This window comes from Gasterosteus aculeatus, chromosome 17 (assembly GCF_964276395.1).
Source record: "Gasterosteus aculeatus chromosome 17, fGasAcu3.hap1.1, whole genome shotgun sequence".
Lineage (NCBI taxonomy): Eukaryota > Metazoa > Chordata > Actinopteri > Perciformes > Gasterosteidae > Gasterosteus > Gasterosteus aculeatus.
In genome coordinates, this window is record NC_135705.1 from 11,398,148 (window position 1) to 11,417,306 (window position 19,159).

The following is a 19,159-nucleotide window of genomic DNA, read 5'->3' on the forward strand; positions in this document are numbered from 1 at the left end:
TAAGGGGGGAGTTAAGGGGGGGGGGGGGCACAGCAACAGATGAAGCTCTGAACTTTAATGAGCTAGCCAGCTATAGCAATAAACCCATTCAATTAACGGGGGTTATATTAATGAACTCATAGGAGTCACAGAAGTACATTTACACCAAACTGTTAACCTGGTGTTTTGTTTCCCCCAAAACTGTCCCCATTACAGCAAAGAAACCTAACTTTATGGCCCAAACTGGCTAAACAACAGCTGTTTGTTTTTTTAATTTAAAAATTAGGATTGGTTAATACCAGTACCACTTTCTACCAAAGCACTATTGGAAAGGGTTCATAACTGTAATGAATGGCATTAATAATTGCTAACAAAACACTCCGATAACGTTTTACAGAGTATTTAAACCAGCAAGAACACATTTTGTTTAATAGGTGGTAGCTATAAAAGGTTAAAACTACAGTGATTAAATTAAATGTACTTTATTTTGCAAGATACATCTATTCAGTATCACTAATGCTTTTCCTGATAACTTGGGTGTACACATTTTAAAAACAAACACTGATAATTAAAAGTCATCATTAAGTTATATAAGTGACCTCCCTCGTGTTTTCTGTCATACAAGGTGAGAAACCTTGTCCCTTATCAGTAAACAGCACATATAAATATTTATAACTGACTCAATGACACTCATTATGTTTCAATAAGGAGATTGTTTTTACTGCCTTAGGTTAAAGTTAACCTTATAGATGACTCATAACTGATCCATCACTCAATAGCAATTTAACCATTAGAGAAACACGATTCTAAATCTTTTTTAAAGGGCGTCTTTTTTATAAAGCAGTAAAGCCACATATATATATATATATATATATATATATATATATATATATAAACAGGCTAACTGATGATTTTGGGCTTTTTTGTATTCAAATAGCACTGAAGGGCGTTGTGTACTTACTGTGTTTAGAGCAACAACTGTTGACATAGGACCCTGTGGAATGGGTTGTGTTGGTACATTCAAAAGGAATTAGCTACAGCTGTGAATGCTGAGACTGTAGGAGCTCCTCATTTGCACCACAGGGTCAACCGTAGTAGGCGGTTGCACGTGTCTGAGCCAGGGAGTTGTATTTTTTATAGAAACGACCGTAGGCTGCATGGCCGTTACACCAACAGTTCAACGGCTCGAGTCACACCTGTTCATAGTTCACCACGTGCACGGCGTTCAGTGAACATTTACAAATGGAGAGAAGTCTATGATCGGTTCAGTCGGGTTGACTTTATTAGCAGATCATTAAGATCAGAGAGTATTACTCTGAAAGGGCCTGTAGGCTGCTGCACAACAGAAATTCCCTATAGTCCCAAAATGACCAACCTGACATATAAAAACAGATATGTGAAGGCTGCGTTTGTCGTGTTATGTGGAGAAATTCACGTAACTTCTATCCGAGCAAAGTGTGGGGAAAACAAACTACGCGACAAATAAAGTTGTTTTTCCTCCACATCTCAATACTACATTTCCCCCCCATTTTTCTAGAGTCCCAGAGGAAGATCTATACGGCAGTAAAACCCTTTAGTCTTTCGACGCAGGATTTAACATTTAATGATTCATTTATGAATAAGCAACATTAGTACTGTGACTTTTGCAGCTTTTAAATGAATAAAAAAAAACAGGTTTTTCTTTTCACTAATAAAAGTTTGGTTTCTATTTCCATAATTTAATGCCTGCATAATGTATAGGTTGCCAACATTTATGCAATACAGCCTCAAGGCTTCTATGTTCTGGTTACAATATATTGAGCAACCTCTAAACTCAATATACCGTCTGTCCAAGTCGGGTTTAGGTTAACACATGGAGACATGTCAGTACAGTCTGTACAGATGAAGAGATACACATTCAACCTCTTAGTTTCATGGACTAGGAGTATCTGTGGATCTCCAAGTCTGCTCGTGGCTCTGTGGGATGGGGCAGAACAGATGCTGTGACAGGAAGTTACTAACATGGTCCAGATGTGGGGACAAGAGACCACCTCCGACACAGCTGCAAAACATGGATGAATATAGGCAGCAACTGCTCACATACAGGATCCTCTATCTAGAAAGCTCAGTCAAAATACATCCGTTCATGTCGTCTCTGCACAAATATAAAACCGACACATGGACGGATTGAGATTGTAACCAGTCATCATTCCCACTGGGCCTCTCGCTCACAAGAGATAAAATACTGAGGAAGCGTGCTGCTCACAAAAGAAATTAATGTACAATGTATTCAAAAGTTCAATTAAGATATTCTACATACATACATCCAAATAGTACTTGAAGTAATTTACAAACTAAATGAATGGATTAACATTAAGTGCCCTCTACTGTTCAAAATGATGTAGTGACAACAAAAGCAGCCTATGGGACAATAAGTTGACATTATTGCTTTTTATTAATTATTATTAAGGAGACATACATGTTACTCTGAGAACCAAAAAGGTACTAAAACAATGAGACTATTAACCTTCAGCTCAAAGTTATAAATGAAATTCTGTGATACAATTCTTTCTCTGACAGCAATACCTGTACAATGCACGCACACGCACACGCACACACACACGCACACACACACACACACACACACACACACACACACACAAAGATTAAAAGGAACAATGAACAAAAAATAAAAACAGAACTTACTTCCCACAACTAATATATAAAAAATTTGCTCTCTAGACTACAGACCATCCAGAGGGGTGCATCCACCTCCGAGCAAAGCAAAGGCCTTTTATGACTCCCCTGCCTTTTACAGTCCATTACAAAGTCACTAATCCTCATCTTCATCAATTAACACCAACTTCCGTCTACGCTTTACAGGGGCAGAGATATCCTCCCTGTCTGAATCTGGGCCGTCGTTGGTTTCCATAGCAGTCGCCATGGTGGAGTCATTCCCTGTAAAAACAGTAAGTTCAACACCAATATTATCAGAGGATCACTATGGTTCCCAGACTGACGTAGCGCAAATCTCTTTAGCAAATAAAGAGAGACAACATGCTATTACGGTGCCTTAATACGTATTGAGAGTGGCCTCTTATTTATGAATACAAGCATTAAAATTCTAATTTGATATTCTACAGTAAATACCATTCTCCTCATTTTCGTCATCCAACAACCTGCTTCTTTTGTTTGATGCCTTCTCCCGGGACCTGTGTGGGGGAATAGATTAAGCCGTGTTCAGAACTAAAAGTAGACATTTTTCAGATTTGTGGTTTAAGAAAAAACAGATAACTCACCTCTCAAGATTATTGTCCGTTTCCTCAGAAGGAGTGAAATCTGACACAGGAGCTAAAAAAGAAAGAAAAGAAAAGCTGAATATTTAAGTCCTCTCAATCCATGACTCATCTAATCGTTTCACGTCTCGCACTCGTCTTTAAAGCTGCTTTACCAAAGGAATTTATTATTAGCTGAAACTGTCCTTTATATTTTCTGACAATTCGATACATTTGAGATTTTTAAAATACCACAATTACTTCGCGGAGAACTTTGCAGTGGATTTATCTTATATTCTTAGCAAATTAAAACCAGACATTTATTTGACATTTAAAAATAATGTAAAATGAAATTTTTGGTAGTCAACGTAGCCCAAGCAGGCTAGCCTTGTAGACCTGTAATTCAGCACTGAACGGCTGTCATCTGAGACAAGTTGCATACTCTGAAGCTCCCACGCGTACCTGTATGTTCCGAGGTGTGACGTTTCCTCTGCCGTTTGAGCCGCACAGCTCTCAGAGCCTGAACTCGATGTTCACCTGAGACTTCTCCCTCTTCCTTCTCCTTCTTCCTCTCCTCCTTCTTCCTCTCCTCCTTCTTCCTCTCCTCCTTCTTCCTCTCATTCTCATTCTCCTTCTCATTGTTCTCCTCCTCATCCTCCCCCTGGGATTCTCCGATGGGACTCCTGGAGCTGTCTTGCTCCTCGGCTCCTTTAGGTTCTTCGTCTCTCGGTCGTAGGGCTGCAGCTGCACTTTTGAGCTGGGAGTCGCTGATCTCTGCTGGGATTCTCCAAAAGGTTTCCTGGTTACAGAGAAGTAAAAACGAACTCAAATGAATTTAGACGTAAAATATCTGCTGTACAGTATTTTGTTGGAATAGAGTTTTTTTTAATCTTTTTAGATGATTTTGCAATCAAATGGAGAAACTTAAAGAAAGTCTTAAATGGAAGCACAAACGGAATTAGAACAGGCTGAAGTGGTGAAATATCACACACGAAAACCACACCTGTTCATTTGCAGGTGGTCGAAGTCCCAGTTTGCGCAACAGCCTCCGGAAGGTCTTGTTTTCCATGGCGTCTGCATTTTCCTCGCCGAAAGGAACAAATGGCACATCCTGGGAAAATCCTGGAGAACAGATTGTAACAATTTAATCAACAGACCAAACCACAATAAATACTTACATTTTTCACATTACACATTCACAGAAAGCCAAACCCACTTGAAATAGAATAAGGAAACAGTACAAGAGATATTTGGATACTTTTTTTTGGGACAGTTTCACTTACCATCGTCATCTCGGTACATGGCTGTTTTGTATAGACTATTTTGTAGCCACAGCAAAGGTCCAGACAGGCCTATTATTAAAAGAAAACAGCATGAAACTAATCCTAAGAGTGCAAGAAGGAGAGATATACTTTCCAAACAAGAGCTTAACACTTTACAAATATACAGCCATGCCATCGCCATTGTAATATCCATCAAAGTCTAAAATATATATAATATATCCATATATAATATCAGCGATCATTATGGTAAACATTTCTCATTTGACCATCTGCACAAAAGGCCTTTGTCTCACCTTCCTGCTGTAAAGCATACACTGTACTGCCTACATCAGGTCCCCTCTCCTCTGTGGAGGGAAGGCTCCGGCTCCTCCTTGTTACATGCTGTGTCTCACTTTCTTGCGCTTCGTCTTTCTCTTCCTCACTCTCTTCTTCAGATTCGTCCTCTTCCTCATCTCGGTCACCAAAATCATCTAGTAAGCCTTGTGTTAGTTCTTCTTCAGTCTGAAAGAAAAGGAGCTTCTTTTAAAGCAACTATTTATTGTTACACTTCCTTATCCGGTCAAGAGTGATTTTTGTAAAGGATGAAATTCTATCTGCTTTGTGAATCAGCAATAAGAAGTTATCTAAAGTCATTTTACCATTGCTTTTCCAGAGCTCTTCCCATGAGCGCTGCGACTTCTCTTTTTATAAAGTTGTCGTCTCTCAGACACCAAGCCCATACTGAGCAGCTTGTCCACCACACGTGCACGGGACCGCTTGGCTGTGAGCTTCTTCAAGAGATTACCCAGCACATCTGAGAAAATACAGTTTCATCACTAAAGGGGGTCGCCACAAGAAGCGTGCATTAACATCCCCGAGAGCGTGGTTGCACTAGGACTGGTGCTGAGGGGAGACGTGAACTGAAAAGCTACTTCATTTTCATCCAACGTCCTACAGTATGAAACTCGGGTGTCCAGTACCATCAGAGTCTTTGTACTCCTCGTAGAGCATCTGCAGCTCCTCCTCCTGCTCCTCAGTCCAAAGAACAATCTGGGTGCCTTTCCTACAGAAGACAAAACAACAATTTCCAATGTATAGCACCAAGCATGCAATATATGATTCACTACGTTAACATTGGCATATCACTCGGTTCGTCTGGAGAACGTACTTTGGTTTCTTTAGTGCTTTAGCATTTTCCACCAGACCCATATGCACCAGCTGCATCACTACATGGCGGCGAGTGCGGTTGCTGTTGCTGAGTAATGGCAGCAGAGTCTCCACTATATCTGGCTCTAAACACAAGAACAGACGATTGCAAAATCCACACCGTGGTATATGGTATGCAAATATTTCCTGTAACCTATAATTACAAATTCTAAAGAAAACCACACCTTCGGAATGACGGTGCTCCTCGTAAAGGTTGCGCAACTCCTCTTCCTCCACTTCGGTCCACGACGGCTTCGTTTCCTCTCTAACATATTTAGGACGAGATGCAAAATTTAAAATAGCAGAGTTGATATGTTTGCCATTTCATAGTTAATTTTATGTGAAGGTTTAAATCAATGTCGTAAAATCTAACCGATGTGCACCTGCAACAATCAGCTTTACACAACGGTGGACACACAAGAACATGCACCAACCTGTCAATGCCGTAGCCCTCAGTCATCTCACGTACAGCTCCCACGTTTTTCCAGAACAACAGTTCCACATATGCCTTGTTGTTTTGAGCCGCCAGAGAAAAAAAACGATTCAGCACAAACTTGGCAAAGGTCACCAGTTCCTGTGAAGGAGAGAAACAAAAGTAAGCTCCCGTGTGTCATATACACTTCCCCTTGTATCGCATACAAAGATACACAGAACATTTTCTCATGTCATTAGTGAACCTTATAAGCAGCTGCAGCGGGGTCACTCAGGATCTTGTTGAACAGGTTGAAGACTGAAAGCTGGAAAATCTGGGCCTCCATTTTAAGATCAACAGCCAAGCGGTGCAGCATGCGAGCGATGCAGTGGTTGGTGTGAGGAGTGTTCTTTGAATATGATTTCAATAAGTGGAGGTACGGACGTACAACACTGGGGTTGGAAAACCTGTGATGGGTAAGAAGAGAAACAGGCACCATTAGGAAAGTCACAAGAGTGGCAGACGGTTACTTTTAACAGCGCTTTCCTCACCGCTTGATGAAGTCGAGAAAGTTGAACTCTTTTTCAGAGATCTGGACCGACTCCAACTCATCCTCTTCTAACTCTGCTGCATCCTCATCTTCCTCCTCTGCAGGCTCAGGAGGTGAAGACCCTAAAACCATGCATATAATCTGTGATACAAAATAATCTAGTAAATACAAATTTAAAAAAACAAAATAAAACAAAACATACTTGGCAGGTTGGCATGCAGGATCTGCTTAAGGAGTTCCAGCTCCTCCTCGGGTTCCACATCAGCAGAACCAAACACGTCTCCCTCCGGCCACACCTCTCTGAGGACGATAAGAAGATGGTGAACACCGCAATGAATACAAATGTGCGATTAGTCTGAGGAGTCAAAGGTCTCCCTGACCTGGCTGCACGCAGCAACCCGAGGGCCTCCGGGGCCAGTCGACTCAGCAGGGCATCCTGCACCCGCACCATGGCCTCAGTCTTTTGATCCTCAAGGGGAGTTTCAGAGGTGGCATCGAATGGCACGGTGTTCTCAGTTAAAGATTCGGACAACTGCACACAGAAGACAGAAAGGTTGTATTCAGTGTTGGAAGAGATCATGATCATGACCGGTTGGGGTGGGGCGGATTCTCACACTGACCTGGAAGGCTGAAGCCCTCAACTCTTCCTCCACAATCTTCCAGGTCTCTACAAGGGCCTCTGGACTAGTTTCTGGAGAAGAGGGCTTTTTTTTACCGCGAGACCTTCTCCGCCTCACCTTCTTTTTCTGGAAAGTAAACCAAGCTAGATGTTGACATGTGTACACGGAAAGTACGAGAATGAATTACATTACAAATTTAGCTCAAGAACTTACCTGAACCATCAAGCTCCTGCGACCTTTGCAGAAGCGCTCTAACATGCGCAAGAATAGATGAGTGGACTCCACCAAATCTATGAGGTAAGAGTGAGGCTGTCGGGTTTCATCGTACTTCCTCAGCAGGGTCAGGAAAATCTCCCTGTATTCCATCAGATAAAATATGTTGCCTAAAAAAGCGAAGGCAAAGAAATGAGGCAATCAGGACTACAGTTGGATTAAAATGTTATACGAGTTGTGGAACAAGATTTAGAACAATGTACAGAATTCATATAGTTAAAGAATTAACTCAAAGTTATTAAGATCTGTTTGCATCTTACTTTTAATAACGCTAGAGCTTTGTCGGATGCTTTCGTCCTGTGAGCGGTCCATCTCGTTTACGGTGAGCAGCAGCTCCTGATAGGCCTTTAGAGCCAGGTGCATCCTGCAAAAGAACAATAATGTCAAAACTGAAATTTCACATTTTCCTATTAGCATGCTTCCTCGTGATCTCACCTGCGGGACCAGGACGTGGCCTCTTTGCGGTCGGTTAGCATCATCTCATAGTAGTTGGTGATGTTGCGCTCAATGTAATGGAAGGCACGGATGGACATGGTTTCAGAAACTAAGTCAGCACGGAAGCCGTTGCCACGGTTGAAAGCCATGAAAAAGCTAAGTGCCCAGAGGTAGTACGTCTCATCATGTTGCTGAGTCTGCTCTCGAATTAGACTCTCCTATTTGTGGAGACCAAGATATACAAAGTGTTGCGTTTATAACGTATAAAACTTTAAATTATTTTAGGAAATATAAATCTTTTGTATTTTACTATACAAGAACCAGGAGACAGTCATTATTGTTCAAGAAGCTTACTTTGACAAGGTACATGAGGCGATTGTAGCAGTTCTCCAAGAAGTCCACACAAAACTCCCGCAGGAAGAGTCGAACATTTAATGCAGAGCGGCGTTGGTCCTTACATTCCCGGGCCTGACGATTCCTTTTGGGAACACGTCTCACTGCTTTCCCCGTGTCATGAGTATAGTTTTTGAACTAGAAAAAAAAAAAGTGTATTTAATAGGTATATATATATATATATATATATATATGCGCTTGCCTCAATGCAGCAACATTGCATGTTAACAGAGGTGAGATACAGGAGTTCAATACTCACATGATGAACATTTCTGTGATAAATCACATCTCTGTCCCCAATCGACTTGAGACCTTCAACAACATAGGACCCTCCGAAGCGAGAGTGTCTGAGAGAATAACATCGATGCAAAAAAACCCACAAATAGAACATATACATATTTTCTTAAAGATGCAGTTTTTCAAATAAGCCAAATAAGCCTCTCTTCAAATAATATGCATAGCTTCTATGAGATTTTCTGGGTCTGATCGTACCTGGTTCCTCTTTGCAATGTGCGGGAGCGTTTTGTTGCAAGCTCCTTCTGCCTCAGTGCCTCCAGCTCCAGAGTGTCTCTGTGCTTCTCCTCAGCTGAGCGAGCATGACCGGCGCTCACCAAACCTTCCGGCGTCTGAATGGAAGGAAGAAGAGCTCAAACGCAGAACAGTTGGAAATCTATACGTGTGCCACCATTGGCTTTCCTGCGGTCTCACCTGGTCTCTGAACATGAGGGAGATTATTTCCAACACATGCATACTCCATTGCTGCTCACTCTGGGCCGAAGCAAGGAACTTGATTAGGTCATCGAAACCACTCATGTGAATGGCCCAGAGCAGCCTATCATGGATGCTGGCATCATCGTCCACTTTCTAACGGAAGGACAGAAATCAGGGAATGAGGCGCGATGAAGGATTATGTCCGTAATACTGTATTTATCAGTATGTATATTTGTCAGACCTTCTCTTCACAGGGATCTGCAGGTACATGAAGCACATTTCTGACCAGCAGCAGGATCCTTTCTATGAGCAGATTATCCTCCTCCTGTCTCTGCTCCCAGTCCTGAAAGAGAAGAAAGTGATTTTGAATCAATTGGAGAAAAAAAAACACGTGAATAAGGAGAACCATTTCACTGCTATACTGTAGCAGGTGTAACAGGTGCAGGAAAAAACATGTTGATTTTTGTTCAATTGATTAAACACTCACTAGCTGTAGAAGTGTGTATAATGTCTCACTTAAAATGCCAAACACCGCTTCACCGGCAAATTCCTGAAATTGAAGCAGAGGACAAAAGAAGTACTTATTAGCATACAATCTAGTAAAAACATTAATTAGTTATAATACTGAAATGTTATACCACGGTGAATGTACCTCTTTATACGCTTGTAGATGAGATGTCACTAGCAAAAAGTGATGTCTAAACACCGGATCATCGGGGACTTTACCAAAGCAAAGCATGGCAGGCTGAGTGAGGTTAACCATGAGTCTGACAAAAAAAAAAGTCAAGTGAAGTAAGCAACAGTCAAGCCAATATAACAACAATATTTAATAAAACAATACTTGGCAACAGTAGGGCAAAGACATATATATCAATATTCCATTTTATAAGACAATATCAACAAATTAGTTGAATGTGGAAATAACCATGAGCACACATTTCAACATAGAAATATAAGTTACATAATGTAATTCTACCTGATGCAGGCATCGAATAAGGCCTTGTCCTGTCCATGCTGAATGATAATAGGAAGAAGGTCATTCTGTACAATCTGGCCTGCACCCAGCTGCTGGCGGATATCACGGGTGTCATCTTCATGCCGTAAAAACCTGATCAGGTCTTTTACACTCTCTACAACCCGAGATAAAGAATAGTTAGAGGATGACGGGAGTGATATTAACAAGTTTGTCAACGTTTCCTCTGACGATAGAGAACATGAATAAATACTCACCCAAGCAATCCGCTTCCTTGTGATAGGTGTCTCCCTCCAGATAGCCGAGAGCACTGCACGTTGCCAAAAGCTCACAATTCATCCTGGAGGACTTTTCTTTACCATCAGACAGCCTAAAGGGGAAAAGTTCAGTCTGTTCAGTCCCAGAGTACAGTAGGAAACTAAAAGACCAACACATCAACTCAAACATCGGCCTTTACTGTGAACATTTGATGCGCGTGAACCTTTATATTAACTGTATTTACACATTGTGTTGTATACAGATAATATACAGCCAGTGAGAACATCTTGACCTGGTTGATCTATGACTTTGAAAAGGGAATATTACCTATATTACCTAATATAATATAATAATACTTTTTCCATGGTTTGTTTATTAACTGGTTGACTTGAACTTGAGTGAACTGAATGTTTTTTATTGGGCTACTAAAGTTAGGCTACTTATAGTTTTATAGCATTTTTAGCGTCATTAAAATGTCCCCTATGATATTAAACGTTATGCTAGTGGAGGGGTAGAATTAGCTGCATAAAATGGCTCCACACATCGCTAAGAATACGTAGTCTGCAACAGTAATTAACGCTTCAGTTTACTGCAGCCTGAGCCGCAGTCACTTAAATAAAAAAATAACAGTATGATGACGGGGATCGGTTTACCAGATCGTTTCACCGCTGCTACTTGACGGGTTCCGCGTTCAAAAGCCACTAGTGTATAAAGTTAAGGATTTTCTGTTTGTTGTCTGAGCAAAGTCTCCCGCCAAGAGCGATGACACCGGAAGCGGAAGTAGAATGTTTGAGGGTATGAACGTGCCCTCGGTTTGGTATTTCAGGCAGTAGCCTTTCAGGTCCATACTTTTTACTCTTTAATTTGCTCCTTTGAGGCTCTTTCCTCACAAGATGAGAAGTAATTTTAAATGATGTTTGGTTCTTTGTTCTTTGTTCAATGTAATGAGTATCCATGTTGTGTTGTCACGGAGACAACAAGCTCCATAAATCACATGAGTTTAAAGGGATATTGACTAATTTTCAGTCTTTTCGATACTGACAAGACAAAAAGAACTACTGTTATTCATGATGGGTTAAATGAACAGACAAAGCACATTTGCTGCAGTTTATTTTCAATTACATATTCATTTATCGATAGTGGCAGATACACACAGCATTGTAAAGCACATTCAGCAGAATTATTTTCAGTTGGTGTCATATTTTTGATGTCAACATTTTCCAGTGTTTTACCTGTTATTAATAACTTATGTCTGGTTATTTTTTGGTTTGGAGAAGATAGCAAAGCTTCAAAACAAATGGAAATAGGTCAATGTATTAGCAGTCTATCTTTTAAAGTGTATTGACCAATGGGCAGCAGTTTTATTAGTAAGTCCTACCTAGAACACAAACTACTAAAATCCTCCATTCAATCTTTCTAGTCCAACCTGTAGTTTGATACTCTGCTACAAACGTGTTGTCTTGTCAGGATTTCACGGGATTGCACTGTAAACTAAGGCCTCAAGTGGTAGGTTAGTAAAATGGCTTTGCTGAGCCGAACAGATGACACACATGTGTTTAGCAAAAGTTGGGTGGCTTAAATAGCACCAAAGTGACACCGTCTAAAGGGATTCATTCATTCAATTCAAGCCTCTGCTGGAGGATTTAACACATAACTAGTGAGAATGAGGACTATATATGTCCGATTTGGAGTTTTTTTTTTCTGTTTTTCTTACATGTTTTTTTTTGTTCTCATGGCAAAGGCCTTTACATTTTCCAATCTCCAATTTTCTACTCTTCATCACCCTCGTCTTCGCGAGCAGACTCTCTGTCCTTCTCCCTCCTGGATTCCTTCACCACCTGGTGGAAAAAAACAGATTTGTTCAGATTCATTTTCACATGTTACGAGCCATTTGTATCAATATCTTTGTATAAATCCTTGTACCTCTCCATCTCTAGTCTCAACAGTCTTGATCACCACAGTCCTCTTGCCCATGCTGCTTGGCGCGTGGTCATAATCTGTTAAAAGTCAGATTAATGCTCTGCTTTAACAAAATAAAAGTTTTGTTTTTCTGAATTATGTTTTTAAAGAAAGTAGAATTATCAGGAATTGTTATTGATAAGCTTGAGAAGCTGAGGAGAACAGCTAAGTGAAAGATGTTATTTCGGTTTTCCTTGAAAATAAAAATATGACACAATTTTCTCGAATATATTTTGAATGTGACCCCGACAGGACAAAAGATCAATAGCTCCACACATCATTGAAGCTTATTTATCTTTGTCTACATGATTTCCAAAGTGCATTTTATAAAATAACATTCAATCAATGATCTTAAAATTAGTTTAATGATTTGAAAAAATGTACAATTCAATTTGCAATTTCAAATCAATTCTCATTTGGATCATGGCTCTATTTAGTTTGGTTGCCATTAGCAACAATAAAAGCAAATTTGCTCCAAAATGGATTTGAGCCTTTGACTTCTTCTCCATACCAACGGAGGCCCTTACTGAGCTGACAGACCAGCTGAAATGATCAAACATTAAGGAATAGATATAAACCCAAAGGTTTGTTACATAAATACTGCAGAGTCATATTCAAGATAATCCATCAATCCATCGTCAAACCGCTTATCCTGCATACAGGGTCGCGGGGGGGCTGGAGTCTATCCCAGCCAACTTCGGGCGAGAGACAGGGTACACCCTGGACAGGCCGCCAGCCAATCACAGATAATGCTCAAAGAAAATTATAACAGGGAAACCTCTACCAGACACGCGCAGATACTTCGCAATGCCCTATTTGAAAGGTAAAAGCGATTCAAATCTTTAGATTTTATTGTGAAAAAAGAGAACTATAGCTTACCTTGGTGGCCATGGTGACTGCTCATGCCCATATTGAGGATAGGACCAGTAATCCTATAAACAGGGAATATAAAAGTTGCGTGTTATGAACCCATTTCTAATAAAAAGTCATTTTCTTGAAGTCAGAATTGCATAGAGTTGCTATTATATATATATATATATATATATATATATATATATATATATATATATATATATATATATATATACAGTATATAGTATATATACATCTGGCTTGCATGTTTGTTGGTTTTATTTGTCGGAAAACTAGATTATCTGGAGGACCATCTCATCAGCAGCTTGTGTGGACTCATTAGGTTTGAGTTCAGGTGCTTTAAGCTGCGAGTTGGAAAATACTACATAAAAAAAAATAAAAAGCCAAAAGTTGAACCTGAGCCTAGGTATGTTTTTTCACCTGCTCTCCTCCCCCTCTAGGAGTTTACGGTATGTAGCAATCTCAATGTCCAGAGCCATTTTGACATTGAGGAGGTCTTGGTACTCCCGAAGGTGACGAGCCATCTCCTCCTTCAGGTGGCGGATCTCATCCTCTAACCTGCCCACGTTGTCCTGGTAGTTGCCGATCTCGTTGCCAAACTGGTCTTCCATTTCACGCATCTGCCTCAGCAGAGCTTCATTCTGATACACACGATGACAGGTACAGCGTTATTGTGTGTAATGATAGATCATAGATAAATTGGGCAGGTGAGGGTGGGAATGCGTCCTCACCGTGTTCTTCATTGCATCAACTTCACAGTTGAGAGACTGAATCTGTCTCCTGGACTCATTGGCCTCCTGCTTGGCGAGCCTCAGCGCATCAGTGTTGCGCTTTGCAGACTCAGTCAAATCATTAAACTGAAGGAACAAAAAGATAAAACACACATTAATTAATATTTGCATGTACGTCCATGTGTGACTGTCAGTGTGTCTGTCTGCCTACTTTGGACTGGTGCCATTCCTCAGATTCCTGCATGTTCTTTAAAGCGATGGTTTCATACTGGGCCCTGATTTCCCTCAGAGCTCCAGTTAGGTCAGGCCTGGCGGTGTTGTCCACCTCCAACTTCAGCTGCTGCGTCTGGACACTCACTTGTACGTCCTGGATTTCCTTTTATAGCAAGACAAAGACAAAAAAACTGTTATATCAAGAGCTTGCCTTTTAAAAAAAAATCCTTTAGGGTACGCTCTGGGAAAAGCATCAACATTTCATCGGCAGTCATAGATTTCGGATTCCAAAATGTGTCATAGGTGTCTTTTCCTGGTTTCTAAAGCAGCACCAAAGTAATGTGATGTTTTATGAACTTACCAGACTGTTCAATTATTCATCCAAATCGAGTAACGCTCCAATATGGTCATATCGATATTGATATATATGATCAGGAATATTTGATTTTCTCTATCACCTGCGCTAATTTAGGTGTACAAAAGCCAGTTTAGCTTTAAAAATACTCACCATTGGAATCCTCGAGGGCAACTTCTTGCCTTGCAAATATTGTGGCCTAATGTCACATACAACGTCTCAAAACAAATCACTTCAGATTTAAAAATAATATTCAATACATATCTGAACTGAAAACCTTTTTTGTGTTCATGCTCTAAATATAACACATTGCTTCTTTGTCAAAAGTTCAAAACTCATTTGGTTAACTTAAAATAAATAAATAAAATCATTTAGCAATAAAGTGACACAAACTAAAGACAGTCTTGTAAATCAGAGGCTGAGAATGAGCTGGAGCTTTTTAGTGCAGACAATGATTCTCCGCCGCATCTCTAGGAGCGGGTGATAAACTTTGTACGTTTGCAACAGATGCAACAGAAACCATACTGTGATACTACTCCCACTCCATGCTGTCTCCTATAAGAAAGAAGCTCGACATCAATACTAGCATATAGTGGGAGAACTTACTTCATCATGGAGCTTCTTTAGGAATTCAATCTCATCCATTAGGGACTCAATCTTCCTCTCCAGCTCCAAACGAGACAATGTGGCATCATCCACATCCTAATTTGAATATGAGACAAACATGGTCAATGTTTTCATAACTGCAAATATGTCATTTATTGAATTGATAAATCTCATCATCATAAAAATACACAAAAAATGACAATACATTAAAATACCAGATTAAAGATTATATCAGAAATGAATGAGTTCCATCTATTCCGAGGCAATAAAACAACATCAGAAGGTTTTGAATATTTTGAATCATAATATGGCACAAATATTTTTTGTGTAAAAATGGAAATGTCAGGTAATAATTTACTTTGGTTTATTTAAACCAGAAACAAAGAGTAAGGGCGGCACGGTGGGGCCTTTCTGGTTCCTGTGCCTGCGTGGCTTCCTCCAACACACCAAAGACATGCACGATAGCTTAACTAACAAAAATAGTTAATCCAATCAACAGCTAGACGTAAGGTTGATTTGTTTTATATGTGTGCACTTCTAAGGAAAATTATTTTGATAAAGAAGTGTTGAGCAAAATAAGTATCTTTCCTGTGCAGCCGTCAAGATCAATGATATTTGAGAAATCTGCCCTTTCCTTTGGAGAAAATCCATCAATTTTGACTGGTTATCTGAGCCTGAGGACACTGTGTAAGACACAAGGTCACCTTGGCCCACTATGATGAACGTTTACCTTGCGGAAAGCCACCAGGTTATTCTCAGCATCTGCCCTCTTCTGGGCCTCTTCATCCAACCTGTAGGACAAAAGAGCGAGGCAAAATATATCAGACAATGTACGGATTTCCTTTGGGCACCAACATCTCCCTTTTACAAAAGGGTGGAGGGAGAATGAGTCAAAATTGTCCAAGAACACACTTTCTCTCTCAGGTTGCACCAGGGCCTCAGCTGGCAAAAAGCTTTCTGGATCAATTTGTTAATTCACTGTCCTGCAAAAGGGGGTTGGGAGTGGTCCCAGTGGGACCAGCAGCTGCTCCTTTCAGCTAATGGGGTTTCTCTGTAGTTCAATAAGTTCATCGGCACACACTCAATAAGGTTATGTAGACACACATACCCTCTTTTCTAAAGATTTTAAATTGTGATTTAGTCGTTTTGATGTTGCTTACAATGATGTTACAAAAACTGCTGGATCCAGATAATATACGTAACATTTACAGGCAGTTATAATGTAGAATGTGCTGAGTAGTGAGAATATGTGGAAACTAATTTGATGGCCCTGCACAAAATGAAATATATTTTTAGAATTACAATCCATCAGGCACTATGATGATGAGTCATCACAAATCATATCTCAATGTCCAATTCATGCATTTGCTTATTCTATGACGGATGCGTTTCCTTTGTCATGTCCTTTTAAGTCCTGTCCGGACTGGACATAAAGTAGATAAATGGGGGAAGTAGTACATTGAGGGCCCTGCTTCCTCATCTTTAATTCATGTTGTGTTACGGGGGTCCTCTTGTCCTAATGGGGTCTCTGGCACTATCCCATCCGCACACAGGGACACTGAAAATACACCTAATGGAGACATTGAGTCACATTGATTTTTCCAGACGCTATATTCACCACGCCTGATATCCGACCTCTCATTTCCTCCACCCCCCCCCCCCCTCTCCCTCTCTCTCTCTGTTTCTCCTCAGTCGGCCCCACCCTGTGTCTGGTCTATCCATCCTCACACAGTCTGCTCTCATCTCAATATGTGTATTTCATAATTGTGTGTTTCGTCGTTTTACATAACATCTGCATTATCTAAACGGAGTAACCAAATCTAAATCTAAAATTTAGCCTCAAATGTAATGAGGCTCTTTTTTGTTCAATCCTGCCAGTGCACAAGACAGTGAACATATACACTCAAACAAAGAAATAAACTGTAATACAATGTCCTCTATCGTGCTCCCACTCTGTGGTGTCCCCTCTGGACATGTGCCACGCCCTGCAGCAATGTCGTCACTGGAATACTCAAGCTGCAAACGCCCACAAACGCTCCTCCTTTACTGAACTTAAAGTGGACAATGTGCAGTTAATTATTGTATTGTCCACACAGTATGGCACACACACAAGGCTCAACATGTATAACCGACCAACCTAAAACAGGGAATTATCAGGAGGAGGAGTTTGACCTGTGAATTTTTTGGGACAATATGGTTTGATGCAACTTTATCTGTAGCCATTCATTCTGGTTCTGTTTTCTGCATAAGATTAATACCCTGTCCTTCACTTAAAACGTTTGATATTATCACCCATTGGCGTAACCACTCATTCTTTGGGGGGGTCGTGTCCCCCCCAATATTGAGAAAATACCAATCTGCCCCCCTCCAATATACAGCAGAAAATATGTAAAATATGTTCCCCTTTTATGAACCCTGTCAATGGATCGGTCTGTTGTTATGTGTTATCTATTTTCAATTTATAAAACGCACCGGGACTCTCTGAGCGCCCGCTTGCTCCGCTCAGCGGGGCGGGCACCAGCACCACACGAAAAGACCCCCCCCCCCCACTCCGTCGGCCGTAGGGTCCACGCCTAGCGTCCAGCGGACTCCCCACCCAATGTCTATACCGTGGTTACGCCCTTATTATCACCCATTAACACATCTTCTAGCTATGTGTGTGTATATGTATGTACATCATGTCTTCATGTATCTTTTTTCTCATCATATTTTACCTCTGCTTGTACAGGACCAGCTCCTCAGCCAGGTTGTCCCTCTCCAGTAGGTACTGGTCCCTCTCCTTTCCGGTGGAGTCCAGCTGGCGGCGCAAGTCCCTCACCTCCTCCTGGAAGAGCTCAGAGGCGCGGTTGGGCTGACCTTGCTGCTGCTGGCCCTTGAACTGGTTGAGCTCCTGCTGCAGTGCACCATTCTGCTGCTCCAGGTAACGCACCCTCTCTATGAAGCTGGCAAAGCGGTCGTTGAGCTCCTGCAGCTCAGCCTTCTCGTTGCTGCGGGTGGTTAGGAACTCCTGGTTGATGGCTTCGGACAGGGTGAAGTCCACCTTGTCGTAGGAGAGGCGAGGGGGCTGGGCGGCAGAGCGAGAACGCTGCTGGTGGTAGGTGGTGGAGCGGGATGGTGCCACAGGTGGCATTGAACGCACGTAGCGCCCTCCAGAAACGGGCATCCTGGAGGACACAGGGGAGTAAGAGGACATGGGGATGGAGTGTGGGCTACCAAAGGTACGCCTGTAGGAAGTTGAGGTATGCATTGAAGAGTGGCTCATGGTCGGTCTGGCTCTGTTCTCTGTTGCAGAGGGAAAAAAGGAGAGCTGGAGGCTGTGAGATGCTCGTCAAGCTACGGGACACCCGACTGAGAAGTGCTGGGGGTATTTATGCACACAGGCTGGCTGTCCCATCATGCTCATGCCCCCCCCATCCCTCTTTTCTCCTCATCCCACCCACATGTATCCTTCCTTTCTCAATCAGCATGCAAGCTTTGGCCACTCCCTACCCTTCAGAGATAGACCCAGACTCTCTCTGTCTTTCTCTCTGTCTCGACAGGCCCACCCACCCTCTTTACCCGAGCACTTGGCAGGAGGCCAGACTAGCTTCCACATTAGTGCTTTAATATAAATATATGTAAAAAGATGTCTCCTCAGCCCCCACCCCCACCCCCCCTCACCTCTCATATTGCTGACCTCAATGACACTTACTCACCATTAGTTTGGATTTTTGTTTCTCCACAGCATTCCAGCATATATAGCATATATAACTTCACCAATTGTGTTAAGGATTCTGTTACCTTCTCACAAAAAAACGGTGACGTTGTTATCTAAATTGGATGCATCGATTTCAATCTTCGCCCCAGTGTCTACCTGTCTCCCTGTCTCTCTCCTTTCTGTCTCTCTCTCCTTCTACAGTAATGGAACACTATCCTGGCCGTCTGGGGCAGGAGTATGACTCTGCAGTTATTCTATCCTTTAAAAAGGATCTAAACCAGTAAGAGTGGTCAAATAACTTTGTGTATAGCTCAAAATCAAATAAACAACTTTATAGTTCCCATTTAAATATATTTTTCTTTTGACATTATAATGTATCTTTATAAGATACCAAAAGTG

General features: G+C 41.3%; 2 protein-coding genes across 2 annotated transcripts; both read right to left on the reverse strand.

Moving 5' to 3' along the window:
- Positions 1-2,394: 2,394 nt before the first annotated feature.
- Positions 2,395-11,117, reverse strand: timeless (timeless circadian clock). Its single transcript, XM_040204090.2, has 30 exons — positions 10,980-11,117; positions 10,326-10,438; positions 10,072-10,225; positions 9,748-9,862; positions 9,583-9,645; positions 9,337-9,438; positions 9,093-9,248; positions 8,877-9,010; positions 8,644-8,731; positions 8,346-8,522; positions 7,992-8,209; positions 7,817-7,920; positions 7,497-7,666; positions 7,284-7,409; positions 7,044-7,195; positions 6,866-6,963; positions 6,665-6,785; positions 6,379-6,580; positions 6,136-6,275; positions 5,887-5,966; positions 5,664-5,787; positions 5,476-5,558; positions 5,155-5,309; positions 4,810-5,017; positions 4,517-4,585; positions 4,237-4,355; positions 3,696-4,032; positions 3,258-3,309; positions 3,109-3,170; positions 2,395-2,916 (listed from the first exon to the last, which is right to left on the reverse strand). Exons 2-30 carry the CDS (start codon positions 10,405-10,407, stop codon positions 2,792-2,794), a joined length of 3,816 nt encoding a protein of 1,271 aa, XP_040060024.2. The 5' UTR covers positions 10,408-10,438; positions 10,980-11,117; the 3' UTR covers positions 2,395-2,791.
- A 302-nt stretch (positions 11,118-11,419) lies between these two features.
- Positions 11,420-18,553, reverse strand: prph (peripherin). Its single transcript, XM_040204173.2, has 9 exons — positions 17,778-18,553; positions 15,794-15,854; positions 15,064-15,159; positions 14,101-14,265; positions 13,890-14,015; positions 13,579-13,799; positions 13,165-13,217; positions 12,250-12,323; positions 11,420-12,164 (listed from the first exon to the last, which is right to left on the reverse strand). Exons 1-9 carry the CDS (start codon positions 18,323-18,325, stop codon positions 12,096-12,098), a joined length of 1,413 nt encoding a protein of 470 aa, XP_040060107.2. The 5' UTR covers positions 18,326-18,553; the 3' UTR covers positions 11,420-12,095.
- Positions 18,554-19,159: the final 606 nt, after the last annotated feature.